Source organism: Gossypium arboreum, chromosome 9 (assembly GCF_025698485.1).
Source record: "Gossypium arboreum isolate Shixiya-1 chromosome 9, ASM2569848v2, whole genome shotgun sequence".
Taxonomy (NCBI): domain Eukaryota; kingdom Viridiplantae; phylum Streptophyta; class Magnoliopsida; order Malvales; family Malvaceae; genus Gossypium; species Gossypium arboreum.
In genome coordinates, this window is record NC_069078.1 from 79287581 (window position 1) to 79312030 (window position 24450).

General features: G+C 31.8%; 4 protein-coding genes across 13 annotated transcripts; 1 reads left to right on the forward strand and 3 right to left on the reverse strand.

Annotated features, from left to right (window-relative positions):
• Positions 1 to 238: 238 nt before the first annotated feature.
• Positions 239 to 3667, reverse strand: LOC108450225 (RNA polymerase sigma factor sigF, chloroplastic-like). Of its 3 annotated transcripts, none has more exons than XM_017747748.2 (8): positions 3361 to 3667; positions 2731 to 2891; positions 2492 to 2598; positions 2184 to 2381; positions 1825 to 2098; positions 1351 to 1722; positions 917 to 1117; positions 239 to 714 (listed from the first exon to the last, which is right to left on the reverse strand). In XM_017747748.2, the coding sequence occupies exons 1-8, from the start codon at positions 3452 to 3454 to the stop codon at positions 427 to 429; spliced, it is 1695 nt and encodes a 564-aa protein (XP_017603237.1). In that variant the 5' UTR covers positions 3455 to 3667; the 3' UTR covers positions 239 to 426. The 3 variants fall into 3 exon arrangements, with proteins under 3 accessions (XP_017603237.1, XP_052874689.1, XP_017603241.1); XM_053018729.1 differs by lacking the exon at positions 3361 to 3667 and adding an exon at positions 2977 to 3331; XM_017747752.2 differs by lacking the exon at positions 3361 to 3667 and having other exon boundaries at positions 2690 to 2796.
• Positions 3668 to 8035: 4368 nt separating this feature from the next.
• Positions 8036 to 8977, forward strand: LOC108452022 (transcription factor TCP11). The gene has a single exon (XM_017749754.2). The coding sequence runs from the start codon at positions 8159 to 8161 to the stop codon at positions 8771 to 8773; it is 615 nt and encodes a 204-aa protein (XP_017605243.1). The 5' UTR covers positions 8036 to 8158; the 3' UTR covers positions 8774 to 8977.
• A 1934-nt stretch (positions 8978 to 10911) lies between these two features.
• Positions 10912 to 15381, reverse strand: LOC108450747 (OVARIAN TUMOR DOMAIN-containing deubiquitinating enzyme 12). Of its 4 annotated transcripts, none has more exons than XM_017748500.2 (11): positions 15213 to 15381; positions 13341 to 13717; positions 13085 to 13251; positions 12841 to 12914; positions 12601 to 12655; positions 12448 to 12522; positions 12258 to 12331; positions 12131 to 12179; positions 11798 to 11882; positions 11496 to 11552; positions 10912 to 11154 (listed from the first exon to the last, which is right to left on the reverse strand). In XM_017748500.2, exons 2-11 carry the CDS (start codon positions 13669 to 13671, stop codon positions 11099 to 11101), a joined length of 1023 nt encoding a protein of 340 aa, XP_017603989.1. In that variant the 5' UTR covers positions 13672 to 13717; positions 15213 to 15381; the 3' UTR covers positions 10912 to 11098. The 4 variants fall into 4 exon arrangements, with proteins under 4 accessions (XP_017603989.1, XP_017603988.1, XP_052874898.1 ...); XM_017748499.2 differs by having other exon boundaries at positions 15021 to 15351; XM_053018938.1 differs by lacking the exon at positions 12448 to 12522 and having other exon boundaries at positions 15213 to 15351.
• Positions 15382 to 16369: 988 nt separating this feature from the next.
• On the reverse strand, positions 16370 to 20802 carry LOC108450111 (serine/threonine-protein kinase PCRK1-like). 5 transcript variants are annotated; one of them, XM_017747589.2, is made up of 6 exons: positions 20004 to 20424; positions 19022 to 19500; positions 18138 to 18398; positions 17888 to 18010; positions 16970 to 17470; positions 16370 to 16776 (listed from the first exon to the last, which is right to left on the reverse strand). In XM_017747589.2, the coding sequence occupies exons 2-5, from the start codon at positions 19400 to 19402 to the stop codon at positions 16976 to 16978; spliced, it is 1260 nt and encodes a 419-aa protein (XP_017603078.1). In that variant the 5' UTR covers positions 19403 to 19500; positions 20004 to 20424; the 3' UTR covers positions 16370 to 16776; positions 16970 to 16975. The 5 variants fall into 5 exon arrangements, with proteins under 5 accessions (XP_017603078.1, XP_052874901.1, XP_017603077.1 ...); XM_053018941.1 differs by lacking the exon at positions 20004 to 20424 and adding an exon at positions 19814 to 19987; XM_017747588.2 differs by lacking the exon at positions 20004 to 20424 and adding an exon at positions 20468 to 20802 and having other exon boundaries at positions 16746 to 17470.
• Between the last annotated feature and the right edge of the window lie 3648 nt (positions 20803 to 24450).

Consider the following 24450-nt stretch of genomic DNA (forward strand, 5'->3'; position numbering starts at 1 on the left):
TAAAAATAATTAATAACTCCTAAATAATATATTTTGAAAAATAATTTTTATACCATATTTTAATTTATTTTTACTATTTCAAATATTAAATAATTATTTTTATATTATAAAATTTTAAGTTGTAAAATTAAATAAATATAAAGTAAAATTCTATTTGATTTAATTCGATTTGATTCGGTTTGTAATATAAAAAAAACTATCCAAATTGAGTAAAAGAAATCAAAATTCACCAAAAACATTTGATAAAAGTATTTATCCCTATCATATAAAAACAAAAAGCAAAACAAAAGCATTGTTAAATTACAGTGTTGGAGCATTTCAATCAGGGTCATAGGCTTAGGCCTCGTTCTTTAGCTAACAACAGATTTTCACTCTTGCCCTCGAATTTACATGTAAAATCTAACGAATATGTCTGTGTCTCTACGCCTAAACAAGCAAATCGGCATATGCACCAAGTCCTTGTTTGACTAGGCATTGCTTTAGCTTGTACAATGCCCGGCTCTCTAGCTGCCTCACCCGTTCCTTAGATAATCCAAATATGTTTCCTATCTCAGACAGAGAATTCTCTTTACTTTCTTCAATACCGAACCGTAGCTTGATTATCTTCCTTTCTTTTGGGCTGAGAACACGTAGAAGGTTGCGCACGTGCTGCCGCATTAGTTGCTTTGCCACACTAACATCTGGGATCTCAATACCGGAGTCTGGTGTTACCTCCTGCAGTTCAGGATAAGAACAAAGAATTAGCTTCATATTTTTAAGGAAATTTTAAGAATTTCTACATGAGTTGGTGTTGTTCCCTCAAAAAAACCTATTTCTGCAACCATTTTGCATGAAAATTGGCCTATCTTTTGCCATCCATATCATCAAGAAACTAGATGCTATCCACACAGGGACCAAGCTTAAACCGAGGCATTACCTGAAAGGTGGTATCCTGGTCTGTCCATACAGGTTGTTGCATAGAAAGCGGCGTCCTTGTTGTGAACAGAAACTTATCCAACTTTTGAACTGTAATTCCAACACGTGTTGCTAGTTCTTCTTTGGAAGGACAATGATTTCCTTCTCGAATGTATGATCTCTTTGCCTTCACTACTTTGCCCAAGAGGCTGTATGCATTCTCCTGAAAACATTAAGTAGGTTCTTTGCTGGTATGATGCTTCTCAAATATATAAAAAGTTATATGCCTGACTTAAACATATAATAAACTCATATCATCTCCAGCAACTTGAAGAGATATTGTCTCATCCATTATTATTATGTTAGCAAAAAAACTATAAACTTTCAATATACCTACAATACCATGTTAAGGTAGCATACATGATATCAAGCATAAACACAAGAAATTGTAATTACCGGCAAACGAATGGTTCTGGAATGTTGCACAATAGACTTTGTAATTGTTTGCCGTATCCACCAGTAAGAATAGGTGGCAAATCGGCATCCAACTTGTGGTTTGAACTTCTCGACACTTTTAATAAGCCCCATACTTCCCTCCTGCAGCAGATCCTGAAGGTTCATACCACGGCCCTGATATTGTTTAGCAACATGAACCACCATACGGAAGTTCGCGTACACCAATTTTTCCCGGCTTCTGTTTCCATTGTGGATTTCTGCCTGCAAGGCTGAACAACTAAGACCAATGGCTTCAGCCCATTCAACCAAGGTCGGTTCACACCCAAACTGAGATTGAAGCTTACTCTTCAGCTTCTCTAATCTCATCAAATCCTGTACATGTTACATGCATCGTGAATAAGACCTTTCATTAACCAAATATTCTCTATTTTCCATGACTTAAGTGAAAAAAAAGGGCAGGATTGAGAAAGGCACCTGAACTTGAACTATTAATTCGGACTCTTCTTTAGCAGTCAAGAGTTGTGTTGTCTCAGGACCCCTTAAGAACAATCTAAGGGGATCGTTGGGATCATAACTTCCACTAGCCTTTTTTCTTACATTTGTCTTTCGTGAACTATAGGTCTCAGAAATCATAAATTTAGATGGTATCCTCCTTCGTTTAGACTGTCTCTCTAAACGTCTTGTTGACCTAACTGTAGGTGCTTCGTCCTCCTCGACTGGCAATGTAAATGAATTAGCCGACCCCAAACTGCAATAGCATTAGTTATCAGTCTTTGAAGAGTATAATTAGTCTAGAACACTAGTGCAACCAGGAAGACAAGATCGAAGCTAACCTATTAGAAATTGAATCATCAAGGTCTAATTTGAGGTCCTCGGCTAATGCTAAAGCTTGTTTAGAAGCTGACAAAGCATTCTTAGCAAGGGCCAATATAGTACTTGGTTCAACATTCATAATCTCCTCAGTATCAGCTGCAACAGACTGCATATACAAGGAAGATGATGGATTTTCCCCTAATTCCAAGACTGACAATCTGAATGAAAGAAAAAAATAAGGCAGTACATGAGGATGCAATTCAAGGGAAAGGATTGCCGTCGCAACTATTTAATGCAGGAAGCAGTCAATGAGGCTTAGTTCATTTACAATTGCCTTAAATCAGGCCACTGGAGCATCTGCTGTTCAAAGTTGTTGGAGGCCTTCTCTTCATGAAGTGTTGTCCCATTCTCAACCTGCTGTTTGTCTGTTGGCCCCTAAGATTGAACAAGGATTTGCAAATATTTGAGGAAGGATATCAACAAAATGACCAAAAACAAACACTAAAAAGGCAAGTGTGCAAATTACATAATACATATATGTTGTGCATAGATAAACAAGAGTCTCACTGGATATGCTTTATCTTCCTTAAAGTATTGCAAGATAGGCAGAGGTCTGCAGTCATCGCGCTGCTCTTGTGAGAGAACTGATGTAGGAAAATGCCTAGCTACCGAATTAATCGGAATAGATGTTGCAGCAGCAGCAGCCGCTTGCTCGTGAAACATTGAAACTGCATAGTTGTATTGTGTATACATTGTCATTCAGTACTTAGTATTATTAACTCAGGAAATTGAGAGCAAAACACACAGTCATACATAAATAGATATAGGCACTTCTGCTATCTATCTATCCATCCATCAATATCTCCATATAGATGCACAACTTTCTCAGGAACCTGGAAGTTATAATAAGCATATATAAACGATTTACAAGACAGCTGCCTAAAATGGGAGAATTTATGTATTTAACATAAAAGCAAATTGAACAATAAAAAAGTAACAGTAATTTCCCAGTTCTACGATGTGACTATATAACCCATTTCCAAGACCAATTACAACACAAACAAAATTGCTTCAACAAGAAAAGCCCAATGAAGTTATATATATATATATATCAAGTACCAGAGGCGCAAAACAAATAGAAAAAAAAGAAAAGTGGGTAATTTACTAGAACTCAGAAACAATAGATATGGATGTTACCTGAAGAAGATGGTGATGAAGAGACAGAATTCTTAAATTGGGTTCTCGTAGAAAAAGATGGAGGAAGAGAGAGAAATTTCCTTGCAGCTTCCATTGATGGCAAGTAACTATTGTGTTATCTCTACAATATGCAGCTTCTGTTAATTAATACACTACTTGTTTTCTTGTTCTGTCTGGGGTACGTGTGTTTCTGTATGTTCGAATGCCTTCCTAGTGTTCTTTTTGTAGATAAAGAACAAGAAGCAGAGCAGTGAGCCAGCGAAAAGATATATACTCTTATTTATTTACATTCCACCCCCTCAAAAGAAATGGATATGGTTGGGCTACCTTTTGCTTGAAAGCGAGACCCCTGGGATATTTTTTTATATTTTTGTCGGCCTCCAACCTAAGTTTAGGCCTTGCTCCATTTTGTTCAGAAGCCCAATTTTAAGTCATTTGTTATAATAGCTTTGCTCAAACCCAATATCCAACTCTATTGTGCTTTTAATTCAATTTTAACTGAAATTTAGTATGATTACGAATGGATGAAGCGACAAGACAGAGAGAGGCAAAGGCATGCATTATGGCGGAAATGAGTGTTGCAAATACCGAGATTGGTCAAATTTGTGTGGCAGTCTGTCAGACAACTCACACACCTCCGGTTTTATTCAAAACTACAAACAACCCAATATAGGATGGGGTCACATTGCCCACTTCTCTCACCTCTCTTTTCCTTACTTTTCCCATTTAACTCTGCCATTTACTTGTGGGGATTTTATTTAAATAATATAAAAATATTAACTACTCAATAGTTCACAATGTTAAGTCACCGTGTTTGGGAAGTTATTTGATAATTACTTTTAAATGTAATTATTTGAAGATATGCAAAGTTAACATATTTGAATAATTATTAGAGTAATTATATTAATAATTATATTTAATTTTAATTTTAAAAATTATTTGTATACAAGTTATAAAAGTTATATTATAAGTATAAACACATATAAGTGTTTAGGATTATTATAGCAAAAAGATATTATATTATAAATCTTAAAAATATATATTATAAAAATAATTTGTATATTTTATAAAGTTATAACAAAAATATATCTATAAATTATTATAAAAATATTTTTTTTATAATGAATAAAAACACTCCTAGAAATTAGAAATGGGCAAAACTAGTGAAATCTTCCTGTCAAGAAATATGAGCATCATCCTCAAGTAATCGTATAACATATCTTGGTGAATCTTCGAAGCGAGTTAATTGATTTAGCCTTCCTATTGTCACATTCGCCAAACAATCAGCTATCGTGTCGCAAAATGTATCTAAATTTTATCTTCCAATCATTATGACACCATTCATGGATTAACTAAACTTTTCTAATATTACTAATTGATCCAAAACCATTACGGATAGTATAATTTGAAGATATTCAATAATTTACTATTTTTGTCTCAAAATAATTATTTTTTGAGTAAGTATCTTTGAAGCTTAATAAATTTTTTCGTGATTTTGATGAAAGTAATGCGTCACTTATAATAATTTATCCCTTCGATTAATTTTGCACTGCCTGATATGTTATTAGCATTTACATTGTTTGTTAGTAAATGAGGAAAATATTTTTTCTCTTTTAAGTATAATATATGTTATATCACAATTTACAAGATATACATCTTTACTATTGATTTTGGATCCAACCAAAAACTAAAGTAATTTTAATCTTCAACTAAATAAAATACACCATAAAAAAATGTTACCATATTAAAAACATATAACATTTGAAAAATATAAATATATATATATTTTAAAATGAAAAAATTTATTCAAATATTCTTATTTATTTTCATTAATCTTCCACTTTAGGTAGAATTACGATGTTAATATTAAATTATGACAATTGCTCATTCTATTATCATCATTTTTATTTTGTATATAGTTATAAGTGTTATTATGACATTTATTTTTAAAATGTTTAACTCGGGTCCATAAGTACATTTACTCAAAAATATATATATAATTTTTAGACAATATTCATTTTATAAAATAAACAGATAATATAAATACAAAGCATTAATTATAAGTAAAATATTAACGAATTAAAAATATCATAATAAATAAAACAGTAATAAAAGTCTAATAGATAAATTATGTGAAATTTATTTTAAATAAATAAATATGAATAACTGGCATGTCAAAATATAAATTATTTTTCATTTATTGGGGAATTTGTCTACCAATATTTAATTGGTATTTTATTTCTTTATACTTAGCCACATTCATATAATCTTTTATCATATAGATAAGTAAAAGATGTTAAGTTTTAAATGTATCATAAATTACAAATATCATAATAAATATTTAGGAAATGTACAAAAGCTTTCAATTTAAAAAAAAAGATTAAATCCTACTTAATTTTTCACTTATTTGGGTATTTAAACTTTCAAAATATATTAAAATACTCTTAAACTTTTTAAAAAAGCAATTAAGTACTTTTTTTGCACTCAATTGAGTACTTGAACTTTCAAAATGCATCAAAAGGCCCTCAAACTTTTTAGAAAAAGCAATTAAGCCCTACTTTTTTTTTGCACTCAATTAGGTACTTGAACTTTCAAAATACATCAAAAAGACCTCAAACTTTTTCAAAAAAACAATTAAGTACTTGCTTTTATTAAAAATTATAAAAAATAAAATCAATAAAAGCTATAAATATTATTAAATTTTTAATAAAAATTTCAATATAAAAATTTATTAAAATTTTAAAAATATAAAAATTTTAAATTTTGTAAAAACCAAAAAAAATATAAAATATATATAAATATAAAATTAGAAAATTTTATAAAGTTGTAAGAAAATTATACAAAATGTAAAGAAATATAAATTTAAGAAATTTTTTATAAAATTATCGTACAAAAGAAGCATTTTATAATTTTTCTATAAGTTTTATTGATTTTATTTTTTATTTTATCATTTTCACCACATGTCACGTTGTGTTGCGACACGTGATAACTTTAATTGAAAAAAATATGAGTCATTAATTTTTTATGATTTTTAAAAATTTATAATTTTTTATTTTTATAAAAAATTCTAATTTTAATAAATTTTAAATTTTATTTTTATTTTTATTAAAATTTAATAATTTATTATTATTTATAATTTTTTCTAATTTTTAATAAAAATAGGGCTTAATTGCTTTTTGAAAATTTTTGTGGGTCTTTTTGATGCATTTTGAAAGTTCAAGACGAATCGAGTGAAAAAAAAAACAGGGGCTTAATTGATTTTTTTTGAAAAAATTTGAAGGCCTTTTTGATACATTGAAAGTTCAAGTACTCAATTAAGTGCAACAAGAAAAAGGAGGAGTTTAATTATTATTTTTTTTAATTTAAGGGTTTTTTTACATTCTTAAACCAATTTATTACTTTTCATGATCTTTTGTACGTATTTAAGATTTTTAAAAGTAAAATCATATAAATATCATCTATTCCAAACAATGATTAATTAAAACAAATCATTTATCCCTCACTTTCAGAAATAAATATAATTGGCAACATTTTAGACAAATTATCTTTCCCTTATGTCATTGCAAATAAAGGGAATAGGATTCATTCACTTCTAGAAATGAACATACAATATACTTGTCATAAAAAAAATTAAAATAGAGAACTTTTATAATTTAAGTAATTGAATTGAGTGGACCTATTAAGTTTTATGTACACATGTATAAGATAAGCACTTTTGACATTTAAGCTTCAATTTAGTGGTACAAATGATTTTTATTTTAATATTATGAAAAAATGTAACTCGTGACATACAAAATAATATATTTTGTAATGAGAAACATATTAAAACTCATTAATGTTATTTTCACTGTTTTATTTTTATTGTTGTAAAAAATTAAGATCTTAATCAGGCTTCAAATCAATTTTTTATTTTCTTCTAACGCACAATTTTTTAACAATAAAATCATCATTGTTTGCTAATTGGCTTTAATATCATTGTCACAAAAGTCATTGTTCCATTTCCTTTTTAGTTGAAGTTTGTGTGAAATTACGTTTGAGTATCACATGAAAAAATTCTCTTAAGGATCAAATAAAATCAGATATTATTTCAATAAAAATTCCCTATAACCGAAGCAAATTATTACCTTTATGTTTTCACATGACACTTTCCTTGTTTCTCTTAAAGAAGTGAAAGGAAATGCTATGAAAAAGACATATTTCGCCAGGTAAAATATCTCAAATTTAGAGAAGAAAACTGCTTATTGAAGAATGAAAATTTATATCTATATTAATATTTAAAGTTTTGGGGGAGTTAATTAGATTTTAATTCAGTTGTTATTAAAAAAATATTATTTTATTAGATAATTATTGTTACCCACATATTGAATGTGCGATATTATCATTTTATTTAAAATACCGAATAAAAATAAATTTATCTAAAATAAATAAAAAGGAAAAAGCAATTATTGTAGAGTTGTAACGGAGGCAAAATTTTGGGCAAAGATACTATCAACCCAAATAGAAGTGCCGAAAGGGGGATCCACCGAAACAACATCTAATAAGTGGGCCCCACAATAGGACCCGACCCAAGAATCACTTCAGGAAGATCAACGAAACCCTAGAACGACACATCAGCTGGAGTCTTAACGTGAAGACAAATCCCACCCCTCCCCTCTTTTAATCAATCTCACATCTCACCTTTAAAAAGAGACTCTCCTTTACTCTTTGTGGGGTCGCCTCAATCCCACGCCGCTCCTCCACCCTCTCTTTTTTATATTCTTTTTTAATAAAAAACCTAAACCTTTTATTAAGCTTTGCTATGAGCTCTGAAATGGCGTTCCACAAATTTTCCGCCACCTCCAACCGCACTAACTCCAACCTTAACTCTTCACTCGCCGGCGAGTCTACTCCCAAGGCCCAACTCCGGAAACCCATTCCTTTGACTTCTAAAGATCGTCACACCAAAGTGAATGGCCGTGGCCGTCGTGTTCGGATGCCGGCTCTTTGTGCAGCTCGGATCTTTCAACTCACTCGAGAACTCGGTCATCGCTCCGACGGTGAGACCATTGAATGGCTGCTCCGTCAAGCTGAGCCATCTATCATTGCTGCCACTGGGTCCGGCACCACCCCCGCCGCCCATGAAATCTCTTGTGCCTCTGGGCTCACTACAACTTCTTCGCCTACGGAATCGTGTCAGCTGCACCCAGTAGGGATTGGTAGCGGCGTCGTGGCGGGGATGTATACCGTGACAACGCCGCCACCGAGTTGCCGGCTGGACTTGTGCCAGCCAATGGGGTTTCAGTATTCAACTGTAGGGAGAAATGGGTATCAACATATGCCGTTTACAGCGTTGCTTTTGCAGCCGACGGCGGCTGCGGAGGAAGAGCAGCAGGTGGGAAAGGAAGAGGAGGAAGAGAAAAGGCATCAAGAGTAGAGATCTCAAAGTACAGCCATCAGCCACATATATAAAATAATATATTTATTGTCGAGTAGTATTTGCATATTTAGTTTAGATTTTTAGAATTTGATCAGATGATAGATGCTAGACCTTTGAGAAATTGGAAATGCTTTCTTTGTTTCATCGTTGTAAATTACTGAGGAATGCATTGGAAATGAAGTATTGCCAGTTTTTTTTTAAGGTTTACTGTTATTCTTATTCTGTTTGGTTTGCCAGAAAGTGCGGCTGTGAATTGAAAAAAAAAAAGTGATGAAAATGGAGAAACTGAGCCCCACCATTGATTAAATTCATGAGATGTAAGATAAGATTCAAACAAGAACAATTTTTTTTATTATTGAATTTAGAAGTCGAGGACTTTTTTTCCTTTTTATTTTGTTAAACTTGATTTCTTTCGCCACATTGGAAAGTGAGGTTTACATTAGTCCTCCCTATAACAATATGGTAAGGATTGTATTTTAGGCTTAAGCAAAAGGAAATAAAGTAAATCAGTTTTTTATTTATTAAAAGTTGATCTTTTAGCCATCATTATATCATATTTTATGTTATATTCCTTTACATAACAACTTTTTACTAATTTAGTTCTTTATATTAATCTTTTATCTTATTTTTTAAACGAAATTAAGCTTTAAAACAAACATTCTAATAAAAATTAAATATTTTTATATTTTTAAAAATTAAATTTTTAAAATTTTTATTGACGTGACACTATAACATTAGTAACACGCTACATTATTGTTATAATGATCACGTTATTGTTGTAACGGTCAATATTAATTAAACAACCTATTTAATTAATTTTAAGGTTAAATTAAATGTAAAAAGTTTGATTGATTTTTTCAAAAATTCATAATAACATTTCGAAAAAAAGTTAACTGACTACCACTTTATTGAGAGAAGGAAACAAGTCGAAAGCATCAAAACATTATTGGGCATATTTCACCAATCTCGTTGTCTTGGGAACAAAAACCGATTTAGAAAGAATTAAAAACTCAGTAAAAGCCTTAAAGAAAACTTCTACCTCCTTCTATAATGAATACCCATAAACCTAACTAACGAATTCACGATTTCTTATAATCTTTCAACAGAAAGCTTCTTTGATTTATTTCCCTGTGTAATATCACAATTTTTAATTTTTAATTTTTGATATAATACTTAAAATTTTTCATAATCTCTTTTAACCCGTAAAAGAAAAATATATTTTAACACACTCAACCCACATTCTCTTCTACGAGCAATAATACCAATACCAACTAAACCAAGACTTAATTACAAAAATTAATATCAAATTAAAATAATTATAACTTAAATTTTAAGTTACATGTACAAAAATAAATAATAATAGATTGGAGTTACGTTATTTACAAATTAATTCTCTATTACAACCTCTTATATCAAATTTTAATAAAATTATTTCTATTCCTAGTGAAATAAATTAAAATTTTATTTCAATAAAATGTTTATATTTTATATAAAAAGTGTATTAGTTATATTTTATTGAATGAAAATAATCTTTAATAAAATGAATTATATTTGTAATTTTTATTAAATATATGATTTAAATTTTATTAATTAATATTATGAATATATTATAATCTTTTAATTTGAAAATTAAAAAAAATATGATATGAATCTCAAATATTGTTAGAAGTGTAAAATAATCCTTTATTATAGGGATGGTATAACGAGAGAGGTTGATTATATGAAATTGTTTTTGTATCTATTTTTATTTTGGAAAACATATATTTTTTGGTAATTGTTAATTTTTCTAAATTTCTTTTTGAAAGTTTATTTTAATGAAATGAAACGTATTATGGATTATATATTTAAATTTGCCAAAAAAATATTATTGAAGCATTACCCTTTATTTTATATTCTCTAGTGGAAGTTAAAATGTTTAGACTTTAACTTCAATTATTTTAAATATTATAATTAAATAAATTTTATAAATATATATTTCAAAACTACTTAATTCAGAGTTTTATAATATATATTTTTTCAAATTTGCTGTCATTTTTCTTTTTCATTGATAAACTATTTTTACAAAACAAATACAAAAAAGTGAACTGTCAGTAAAACAAACCCACTCTTAATGAATCAATAAAGAACAAAGTATGTATAACAGATTTCTTTCAATTTATTTCATGCATGAAAGAATTAAGCTGTGAATATTTCATAAAATTCAAAGGGAATTAAAAAATATATCATATTGTTTCTCCTTACAATACAACTATCAAGTATGATTACATTTTATGGCAAGTCAGAGGGAGGAAATTATTGGAAGCCTGGCTCATCTTTGCAGTGTTAGTTCCCAAAATTCCACCATCTTTTCTTCCTTGGAACCTCGGATGAAGGAGGATCTAGAATCACGCAGAAACCAAGATTTAGCAATATTTGAAGAATGATACTAAAACTAGGAACATGCAAATCCCTTTTTAAGTTCAATACAACATTAGATTCCCAAATTGTCCTATCAAGATTCTTGTTATAGGCATTCCATAAGAAACTAAGCTAAGCATTCACCTGTATTTGAAACAGTATGCATATAAAGAGTCATACACTGATATGTCAGTTTTTTCATGCAGGCCACATTGTTGGAATGTTAACACACTAGTACTGAAGGATCGGGGCAACATGTATTTGAATAAAAATGAACTTTGTGTGGATGGTAAAACAAAGAGGAAAATGTAATATAAATCACCTCCTTGGCAGTAGATTGAGTTGTAGTGAACTTCGGCCCAAAAACTCAAGAAAATAACTGCATCAGTACACATAAAGAAGTCGCAAGTGTTAGAATATACCAGCATAAAAAATGGGGTCTTCATCATCGATGTCGTTATTTCTACAAGTGACTTTTTGTTTAACATATATGCAAAAGTAATAATACCTCCAATTGGATGACAAAAGTGAATTAGAATTAGACGATTCTAAAATTCAACAAGAGGAGAAAAAGGAAAAACTAAGAGGTAGGCTTGCAAGAGAAGTAAGGGCTGAAAATCTTACCGCTTTTCATTTTTTGGAAGTTAGGAAGAATCTCGATGTAACAAGTGTCCTTAAAAGATGTAATGACAAAAATTCTAACACCATACTGCCAAAAAAAGGTAAAAGAAAGTTTGATGGTATTAGACATTTAAAAATGCATGGATACTTGATTGAAAGCAAATAGAAAGAAAAAGAATTATTAAGGGTTGCTCCAGATCAAGGAATTTGGGGGGGGGGGGGGGCAGAGGAGAATATCCATTGCAACAGTTATTTGTAAATAAATATATGGTTAATTGGTAGTCGCAACACCATCTTCTTTCAAAGGAATCTGTTTGCTACTTTTATAACGCATACCCTGTCCGCAGCAGCCTGCAATGTAACATGATCACCCCACTCGCCACTCCTGGAATCATTCATAATTAGTATTAATATAGCTATTCTCTGCCCAAAAGCTTGAAAGATCAATAACAAGAAATATTACTTTGACATCTTCTTCAAATAGTCTGTATAATCCATGGGGACATATCCTTCATATGCTTCAGGGTTAGATTTAAGCTGTGGCAAAACATGAAACTATTAATTAGCTACAGCAGGACCGATATGTACCATAAACCTTAATAAACAAATTTATTGTTGAGTGTAAGCCAGTAATTTATTCCGGGACAACGAACCTGATTCACAATTTGTCGTCTCACAATTTTGTGATTATCAGGTGTATGAAATAACTGATGTGACAGTGCACGGAACTGGAAAAGCAAAATAATTGACCATAAATTTTATAGCTGAATGCACAATTCAAACTAAAACATAACAAGAGAACACACCTGACAGTTGCCATCTCCCTGAACCTTGAGCTCCATGAAACCATATACCTGCAATCTGGATAGACAAAGAAATATATCTAGCATTAACCTTAAGTAGCTGATAAAACCAAATTACCAAGTCAGCCAACAACACCTTTCATGGAAAGAAAAAATGATGCATTTCTTATTCACGTTGCTCAAAGCATCAAACTCAACATGCTAAGATATGAAAAATGAAAAAGAGAACAGTATAAATAATACCTGCTTAACAACCTCTCATGATCAGACATTGCTTCATCAATTGATGGTATTTCGCCATTGATTCGAGGGACATGCTGCAACAAACAGATTTAAACACTATGAAGAAAATGGCAGAGATGCAGGATCATATGCATCAATAGAAATTAAATTCTTTTAACAATTTTAACTCAAAATCAGAACATCACATGTATGGACATAAAAGTAAAAAAATTAGAGAATTATGACACTTTTAAGGTAAACTTACAGGAATAGGAACCATTTGATTCAACCTCTTGCCTACTTCATCATCAAGTAAATAACCCTCAGTCAGCTCCAATGAGCCAGAATAATCCTCTGAATCACTGGGGCTAGAACTAGAGCATGAACTATGTAGCACCAAATCATCAGATTCATCCTGGCCATATTCATAGCCTGCACATTGTGGCAAATACGTTCTGAACAATGATAAGCAGATAAATACCATAAAAGAAATAAATATGCAGGGAAAACTTTCCAGCCACCTGAATAACAGTAGTCTGTTGTTGAAGGAGTAAGCCAATCATGAGGTTCACAGGATGCTTGCAATTGCTCTTCCCCAGCATGAGAAAATTCAGAAGTTTCTGCCACAGCAAGATGAGAGAATTCTTCCTGAAGGGTACGAGCAATGACCTCATCATTCTCTATCTGGCTGCTTTGTGTATCAGTATGACTATGACCTCTAAAATAGTATGTATGATGATAGATGTCACCAGCATCTTGCTGCACCATGTCATTATTATATACAGAATGGTAAAAAGGGTCGCCACCCAGAACCCAATGCACAAAATCTGAATCTTGCTGATACATAGTCATCAACTTCAAGTGAATTTTCCACCGAAAAAGATTACTTGATCACCACCTGAACAAACAATTCTCAGTTAGACTTTTGTTCACACGGAAAAACGAATTGGATATCCATCTTACATACACCGTGCATGAAGAAACAACTCATAAAACTGGAATTACCCTGAAAAAATCGAAGGCTCTACTTCAAGAATCAAAATAAGATGCTCCAGAAATATACTCATTATGGCAGGTTAGATTACAATCCTAGGAAACAATGACAAAAGCAACTTATTCTTCACTGAAATTGAGCAAATGATCAAGTTGATATTTATATATATATATTGTTTGAGGTTATTATAGCTATTTCAAAATCAGTTATTTATACAGCACCAAGTTCTTCACAGAACTATTGTTATTACTGCTACTTTGTGGAAGTTTATCAAAATAAAACCTTAGAAAAAATAAATATAGTAACAACTGATTAAATTTAGTAGGAAAAGAAATTAAAAATCTCTAAATAAACAAATTATGAGGTTATCAGTTTGTTTTCTTCAATCTAAGGATACTTGTTCCTGTATATACCATTACAAAAGTTAGCACCATTCCTTATGACTTAAGAATCCAGGTAATCTTGTCTAAAAAGAAGCCCAAAAAGAAAAATAAAAAAGATAGTACTATCTTTTCAGCCTAAACCCTAAATTGGAATCAACTTTATCAAAAGCCAAAACCAATATTAGATTAAAAAAAGGGTTTGTTTTAATGGATTTCCATCATACCATACAATAAGATCGCGTTAGCCGTCTAAATTTACTTCAGGAATCAATTTTAATATATCCTAAAAGTTCAAAAAAGAACAAAAAAACCCTTAATTGGAAACAGTCAAATTAGATAAAATCGAGTTCTTTATTTACCCCTTTGATCTAGATTCTCATTCTATTGTAATATACTTTTCCACTTAGAAATTTCATTCCCAATAAAATAATGAAAATCTAATGGCTAAAAGTTTTACTAATTCTAAAAAATCTCTCTTGTCCATGCCTAGACATAACTTGCATTTCTCCAACATTATTTTCTTAGCAATAAAAAAAAAATACATAACCATGGAATCAGAAATCAGGAAAAAAAATATACAACACATCAATTCAAAAAAAAAAAAAACTTATATGTCGAATCAAGCATAGAAACGCATACGAAGATTCCATCGAAATCCAAGCTTTAACGTTAAGCAATCTCAGAAATGAAAAAAGAAAAAAGAACACCCAGAATTCAGAAACACTAAAAAACAGTACCAATGAAAACCCAGAAACATATGATCATTCCCAAGTCCCAATTCAATCAAAAGAAGAGCCACAAAAATGGAATCTATAAGCACTCACCAAACCCAGAAAGCTTGAAACCTTGGTTTAAAGAGAAAAAAACAAGGAAGGAAAAGAAAACAATGAACTGTTGCTGTATTAATGGAGTACACAAGTGACAAAAAAGATAACGATCAAAACGTTTGAAATTTTTTTGAAAACCTCAGGAAAAAAAATGAATTAAACCAAATATGGCAATCTTATTTCACGTACTTATAAATAAACTGTTTCCCGCCGATGTTAATTAAAACGACAAGCACGCGTCAATCCGACCCGATTGCAGACGGACGGCCTTTTTATCAATTAGTAATTTTTATTTTTTTATTTTTTTTTTAAATTTGAGTATGCAAAATCTAAGTGTTTGAGATGGGGGTTGTTACCTGATCTACGGCTGCGATTGTGTGATTTTAGTCCTGAATCCTGATTAAGGTGCTTCGAAAATGACACTTCTGACCTTTTATTTGAAATCAATTTAACGTCCAAAATGGTCCAAAAAATCCCACAACCGCCTTACCATTTGATTAATGGATAATTTAATTTAATTATTTTAACAGTTGCATTTTATATATATTTAGAATTTCCTCTGAATTTATTTATTTTTCATACTTTAAAATATAAATTTAATTAATAACACCATTAGAATTATTCTTACTAAACTCAAAATCATTGCACATTTTTTCTATTTTATTACATGACTATTAAATAAATATTTTTTATTTTAAAATATTACATAAATTTTTTTAAAAAGAAAGCTATTGAATTTAAATTTGAAAATTTAAAAATAAAAGAATTAAGTTTTTAGAAAATAGAGTCAAATATGCAAAGGAAAAAAGTTAAACATATTTATATTTTAAATTATTGTACTTTATTTATTTATTTATTTAAAAGAATAAAATTAAATATTGCCGCCACTAAAGCTATATATAATATAATTAATAATTTAATTTTCTACTAAAATATTTAATTCGGTGTTGAAATTGATGGTTGTCCTAGGGCAGGACAACAAGTGGCAGTAGATATTTATTGACACTCCAAATTTATGTTATTTTTAAGAACTTCTATATTACTATTTTAATTAAGGTGAAGTGCCTTAAATCTTTAATTAATATCAAATTATGTTTAAATAGCCTCAATTTATTATTATTTTATTATTATATGATGACGATGATGTCGTCTGTCTCATTATCATTTTTAACATGAATTAAGGACAAAAAGATTAATCTATTTTTTTAAAGGATGATATGAGAGCCTTTAACATGTTCTGAAAGGGCACAACTGAATCCTGTCCAGTGTCAACAAAGTAGGAAAAAAAAAAAAAAAACCAAAAAATCCAAATTTTTTTATCATATATATAAACCATGAAGCATATGTTATTTTGTAGTAAGCTGATCAACTTTTGAAAATAATAATAAAAGGAGTGAGCATATTACAGGATAAAATATGAAACACCGATTCTTGAAAAAGATACAATGTTGTTAACAAATACGAGGCTGGTAGTGATGTGAACAAATTACAAGGCTTCTTGTTACATGCTATTAAGCTTTCCGAGAAAAAAAAAAAAAAAAAGGGTTTTCTCTTAAGTACCCATATGAATTCAGACCCAACACCCAAATTCTGATCTTTCTTTTTGGTACAAAAGAGATCTCAGTGCGAGAATCGGAGAATGGATTGCAGATGTTGAGATTAGAACTAACAAACCTAAATCTGGGTTCAAATTCTACTTCTTTGAGCACCATTTCCAGCCACTTATACCAAAACGATAATGTTCAATGGGTTCCTATAAGAAGTTGCAAAGAAGGTTTTTTACATCTATATTCTGAGAGCACTTGCATACATATGAACAAAGAAGAGAATATTGCTTATGCATAAATATATTTGTACATGAAGTTTGATTGCGTTGCCCAGTAAAGTTCTATATCTAACAAACTGAAAATGCTCTAGGCCTGGTTTGCTTAAAACCTTGAAATTACCTGCTGTTAGCATGTTCTTATGAGCTTTGGAGTCCATGACCAAATAAACTTTTCGCCACTTCTTAAATCTACAATCCTTCTTTTACTTTCCCTAGCAGTTTCCAGAGAGACATCATTCAATGGTGGTTCAGGAGTTCTGGGTCCTGCTGATGATGCTTCCACAATCCGATTCACCATTTCTAAAACCTCACTCATCTTAGGGCGTGACTTTGGGTTTCTGACTAAGCATCGGTTGGCCACAACCACAAGCCTTTGAGCAGACTTGAGTTGGTATTTCCCTTTCAGTCTAGGGTCCAATATCAACTGGAATTTCCTATCAGATAGGTATGGCTTTACCCATTCCAATAGCCTTTGCTCATTCTTGGGACGGTTTTTGTCAAAGGGGCGCCTGCCAGTAATGAGTTCATAGAGGAAGACCCCATAGCTCCACACATCAATCTTGGATGTTAAACGTCCAGTCTGGATGTATTCAGGAGCCGCATATCCCATTGTCCCAACAACCTGTCAAAGATCATCAGTTTGATTCGTGTAAGGATTAATGAATAGATATTGAAATATTACCATAATTCTACCAAGCAATTTTGACTACATAAACTGAACATTTAACACCTAACCAAAAACAAAAACCAATTTTCTCCTCATGTAATTAGAAATTAACCTGGTTGTGTTTTCATTATCGAAGGGCACCTTTCTTTTATCTTAAAAAGAATGAAACCATCCATTTGTTTCAGATATGCTCTTAAGGCAAATACAACATCATCTAAACTTATTAAAGAACATTTTCTTCATTAAAATTAGAAACTTTTGGAGGTTCACACCATTAAGACACCTCATAGAGATGATAAGAAAATTTGAGTGCTCAAAATGAACAGAGACTAAAGGGATACACTTCAAGTAGGTCAATTTGCTTGAACATACCGCTGTTGAGATATGAGTTAATCCTTCTGAAGGGCCCAACCTGGCTAATCCAAAGTCAGAGAGCTTTGCATTCCATTGCTCATCTAGAAGGATATTTGATGATTTAAAATCCCTGAAGATGATCTGTAGTGAAATTTGATACAGAAAACCTATATTAGTATCATATGATATAGTCCAGAGACTATTTTCAATGCAATAGGTACAACGCAATACCAGTAATATCTATAATGGAAACTTAAAAACATTATACCTGGAACTCCATTCCTTCATGTAGGTATGCTAACCCACGAGCAGCATCTTGGGCTATTTTCAATCTCATTGCCCAGGAAAGAGTTGTTTCTGACCGCACAGATAAATGGTTTTCCACACTTCTATTAGGCATATATTCATATATCAAAAGCCGTTGGATTCCTCTTTCATCGTCTTCAGCACAGTAACCAACTAGCTTCACAAGATTCGCATGCTCAACCACACCAAGGACATTTACTTCGGTCACCCACTCCTTGTGGCCCTGCTAATTAAAAACGTGGGATTGTTAAGTTTATAAAAGTTATTAACTCTCAGCCCAAAATCACAAGAGGCAGTTTATTTTTACAGTAAGTATCTTGCATGCATCATGCAGTAGCACCAATGCATCGATATTTTCTGGAAAAATGTACACTTTTCCTCATCTCTGAGTACAATTTATGAGGCACCGTACTAAGGCATCAATTTTGACTAGTAGATAGTCAAATTCATTCAGTGGTTGAAGAATCCAGCTCTACCTTTTACTTATTATAGAATTTATTTTGGCTATCCAGCTCTACCTTTTATTTATTATAGAATTTATTTTGGCTAAGTTATTACTGATCACATAGTTATGTTCCAGGCCATCAAATTGAGTTCAAAGGGGTCTAGACAAACCAGGCAGACTCTTTTCAACAAGGAAGGTCACAAAGAATACAAAGAAAAACCAGGATGGAACCTGTTTTCGAGAGAACTGAGATACATGAATACGCATATGACATCAAACTCTCCACTATAACGACTCAAAATATCAACAATTGTACCTATGGAATTTCAAAAGATAAATACTAGAAGGCAAATTAATCCAGAAGAGAAACTTTCAATATGTTGTAAGTTAAGAAGCCTTGCCTGCAACCCCCTTTTACCAAGCTGTTTCACTGCTACTTCGATCTTTTCAGACGGATCTTCAGGACTCTTGAGAGAACCCTTGTAAACACAGCCAAATCCACCCTCTCCGAGCATGAAAGAGCGGCTAAAGTTCTTGGTTGCAGATTTAAGCTCAGAAACTGTGAACACTCTGAGATTGCTAGGTCTTTGAGACATGCTAGGAAAATAGGACCGCCCCATTGACTCACTGCTGACACCTGAGACATTCTGAGAGTTCAATTCAGATCCAGACCTTGCTATTTCGCGATCAGCGCACATGGAGTTCAGAGACCGATTTGAAAGTGATCTGGGGGTCTTTGGTTCATCTTTTTTATACCAATTGGGGAATGTAAAACACTTCATAGCTCTCAAATGATTAAACACAACAAATTCCACAGTGGGAACCCGGATGCAGGAAAGAGATAGATATGATCAAGCAAATCAAAGATTACCAACACAACCTGCAAAGTCAAGAGCTAATCATAAGAAGAAAGTTTTTTGTCGACAGACGAAAAACTATACCCAAAGTTAATGGCCTGGCGTGCCAATAAAATGAAGAACACACCATGAATAACAAATTCCAAGGAAAACTCAAATTCACATTTTCAGTCAAAGATCCATGGCAAACAGCTAAAAAAGGCACGAGCTTATAGCTAATTAGATTAAGCAAATTCACATAATACATATTGAAAAGGCAAGTAAAAGCAAGAAAGTTTCTAAATTTTATGAACGAAAAGACAAGGTATAAATTCTAATGATTCCAAGGAATCCCACCTCCTAAGCTTTAGAGATATCATCACATGAGCTACAAAACTACCTCTATGGATCATAATCAACAGTCAAGAAAAATAAAAGCAAAAAGAAAAAAAAATCGGAAATGATGCTTCTTAATTTCGGAACAGACCATTATTAAGACTACATAATTAATAAGACAAAAATTGATGAAATTAGACTGTAATCTCACCTTCAATTGTCTTGTTTGGAAAGACAGGAAATTCGCTATTGAACTTGAACAAGCATCGAAATTTAAGGATTTAAAGAAAAACCCATTATTTTATTCCAACGCCCCCAAAAAGACCTGGAAAATGCTTGAAATTTATGAAAGAACGGTGTTGAATTCTATAAAAGAAGTCCTAACACGGCAGCTCAGGCAACAAGTCATATGACCAACCAAAATTTATTAAAAAGAAAATCACGAAAAAAAGAGAACATAACCCAATTATTTGAAGAGAAATAAGCAGTAAAGTGTGAACGAGTAGTTTGAAAATGAGGGGACTAAAAATAAGAGGGCTGGTTTTATTTTAGCGTTTAAAAAGGAAGGAGCCAAGAAAATTCTTGCTTCCGTGATGCTTACGATGGTCATCCAAGTCAACGTGGTCTTTAAATACCAACTTTTGTGATCATTCCATTGAATACGTACATACATACCTATATCCCGTCGAACTCCATTGCCGTTGACGTGAGGTAAACCTTTAAAATATCTTTCCCCCCCCGTTGATTTAAATCTCAAAAACATATCCTAAAATCAAATTTCCAGCATCTCTTTTATCATTTGTTTCTATTTTTAACCAATTATATTATACGTCAACTCTTCAAAAAACATACTTTAATAGTCGTCTCTTGTATTGACTACCGATGCTTTGGACTGTAGGGGAAGAAGCGAACCAAAGTGCTAATCAATCTGCATTTTGCTTGTACAAAGCATATTATCTCTCTCTACCGACACAACTAAAAGTAAGAAAATGAGAAATCTAACTCAATAGCTAAATGTTGACTTGGTAAGGAAAAGTAAGAATAGATACTTTTGTAATTAAAGCTTGTTAAATATGATTCATAAGAAAGAGGGCAAGTGAAATATTTTGGTCTAAAATAGCATTTATTAGTAATGAATCAATTGGTAATAAGATTGGCTATGCGAGTAAGATCTTGATTAAGTTAATTAATGCTAGTAATTAAGAATATCTTGATATGGAAGTTAAGTAAACTGATAAGTATTTGATTATGAATAATGTTGAAATTGGGATAATGAATGAAATTTGATTGCAATATTCGGTAAGCTTAATCAATGAATTCAAATAGTGAGTGATAGGATCGACCCGATTAAGCAACAAGTAAAAAAATAGCAGAATAAATTGAGAAATTGAACGAACAAATTTAACGTGGAAAATCCTCTCCAAAGAGGATAAAAAATCACGGGCAAAGATAATTTTACTATAATGGCAAAAAAAGAAAGAGTACAAAAGGTGGAGATAAAAAACTAAACCCTCAAAACGTAAACACAAAATTCCTTAAATGTGTTATGAGTTCTAATCTCTAATGGGTGCTATTTCTAATGTTGTAAAAGAGCCTATTTATAGGCTAAATTCATAGGTCAAATAAGAATAAAATAATCTAAACTAATCATTGTTTGATTGAAACAAATAAACAGAGTTTAACTGAAAGATTATTTCTCAAATTTGACTGAAATAGGAGCCATACTTATCAAATCTCCACCTTGACTCATATTTCCACAACACTTTCTTTGTCAAAGCCTTCCACAAGCCTATCTTGAACCATGCAGGGAATTAATTGAGTCAAATCTGTGCTTAGAAACTAGAAGACTTCTAGCCTTCGACTTGTACACTGTCAAATCAAAACTAACTCAGGTTTGATTTTCATGAACACAGTGCCCTAACTTTTCAAAACCTGCATCCAAAAAAGAACCTCTCTTCAACGAAACGATCATACCTTTTTCCCTCCTATGATCAAGTTGCCTTCGCTCCAAACGAATTGACTTCGACTCTATAACGGATGAGAGACGTTCGATTTCACCGGTCATTGTAGAACCTTCCAGAATATAAAGACTGCCAGTTCTTTTACCTTTTAACAAAACGAGAGCTCCACGAGATATTTTAATGTCGCTTGACTCGGTGTTGATTCTGCATCCTTTCAAGTCCAAAATACTCAATGAGATGAGATTCTTTCGTAAATCAGGTACATACTTGACATCTGAGAGTGTCCTAATCGTCTCATCGTGTATTCTAATTTTAACAGTACCAATACCAATTACCTTACTAGATGAATCATTTCTCAGGCGCACAACTCCACCTTCAACGGAACTGTATGTGGAGAACCATTCTCTATTGGGACACATGTGAAAAGAACATACTGAATCTAGGATCCATTCGAGCATGAGCTTGGAGTTATCGCTCGTTGACACTAACAAGAAATCATCACCGCTTTCATCGACCAAATTAGCACCAGCTACATCTTCCTCGTTGCTCTCAGCAGCTCTTTTATTTTGCAATTTATAACAATCTGCTTTGATGTGACCTAACTTTTTACAATAGCGACACATTTTGTCTCGTTTCTTTGATGCTACCAAAACGGAAGTTTGCTTATCTGCCTTGCTATCCAAACCAAACTCATTGTCGAGTTTGTCTCTACTCAACAAATGACCCTTCACATCTTCGAACGAGAGTTTGTCTCTGCCATAAATCAGGGTCTCCCTGAAAGACTTGTATGAAGGGGGTAAAGAGCACAATAATAGCATAGCCTGATCGTCATCGTAAATATGAACCTCAACATTCTTTAAATCATTTAAAAGAGTAATGAATTGACTGATGATGTGATCTCTAAGAAGCTCACATTCGTTCATGTGAAACGTAAATAGACGTTGTTTTAACACTAAATGGTTAGTCAGAGACTTAGTCGCATAAAGAGTTTCTAACCTTTTCCATAAGGCGGATGAGGTTTTCTCCATCAATACCTCTTACAATACCGTATCTGCGAGGCACAACTGGATTGCAAACAAAGCCTTTTCATCAAGCTCTTCTCATTCTGTTTGATTTAGATTCTCAAGTTTTTTCCCAGTAACAACCTTTTTCAAGCCAGTTTGAACTAGAATTACCATCATTCGAACTTGTCATAGATTGAAATTTGTCTTACCATTGAACTTCTCAGTTTCAAACCTTGTTACTGCCTTCTTTAAATAGGCTGATCTATGAAAATTGAACTAGCTCTGATACCACTTGTTAGGATCGACCCGATTAAGCAACAATTAAAAAAAATAGTAGAATAAATTGAGAAATTGAACACACAAATTTAACGTGAAAAAACTCTTCTAAAGAGGATAAAAAACTATAGGCAAAGATAATTTTACTATAATGGAAAAAGAATAAAGAGTACAAAAGATGGAGATAAAAAACTAAACCCCGAAAACTCGAAAACAAAGAACTCTCAAAACATAAACACAAAATTCTCTAAATGTGTTATGAGTTCTAATCTCTAATAGGTGTTATTTCTAAGGTTGTAAAAGAGCCTATTTATAGGCTAAATTCATAGGTCAAATAATAATAAAATAATCTAAACTAATCCGTGTTTGATTGAAACAAATAAACAGAGTTTAACTAGAAGATTATTTCTCAAATTTGACTGAAATAGGAGTCATACTTAACAGTGAGTAATTTGGTATAGGATGGTTAAACGACACATCTATGATGCTTAACTTTTAAAAACTATCAAATGGTAAAGGAAGAAATTTAATTTTATTTAGTTTAGAGCACTACTCAGCATTTCAATTGCTTAGCATGTGGTACTTTATTTTCCCTAACGCGATTCATAAAATGATCGTAAATGCGGTATTAGATCTCTCATTCATCAAGTCACTCCTTAGCCTGTTGTAATTATTACTTTTAGTACTTTACTTTGGATTGTTGAAATGGCATGTATTAAGTGTCCCCAGTTTGGCCTTATGCTCATTATAGTTTTTGGTGTGCTTTGGCTTAAAAGAGCCTATAATATTAGTTGATGTGGTTAAGTTTAACTGTTGGTTATGGTTTAAGTTGTGATCTATGTTGAGAAATGAGTATAATTGATTATATAGTTGTGAGTCATAATCAAATGATTTAGGGTGTATGGAGGTTAAATATAGGCTTTGCTTGTGTAAAAAGTAACTTAGGAGTCAAGATTTGGGTTGCCTTATAGCAAGATATTGGTACCAATACAATTGAAGTTAGTATCTAAGTGAATGTTTGAGAGAAAGCTATTATATCTTAATTCTTGTAACTTTTTATGTGTATATTAGCCTTATAATTAAAGGCCTTATACTCATTATGGTTTTTGGTTTAGAAGAGTCTATAATGTTAGTTGATGTGGTTAAGTTTAACTGTTGGTTATGCTTTAAGTTGTGATCTATGTTGTGAAATGAGCATGGTTGATTATATAGTTGTGAGTCATAATCAAATGATTTAAGGTGTATGGAAGTTAAATATAGACTTTGCTTGTGTAAAAAGTAACTTAGGAGTCAAATTTTAGGTTGCCTTATAGCAAGATACTGGTACCCAAGGTAAGGGTACCAATACAATTGAAGTTAGTATCTAAGTGAATGTTTGAGAGAAATATGGAATCAATATCTAAATCCTTGGTATCGG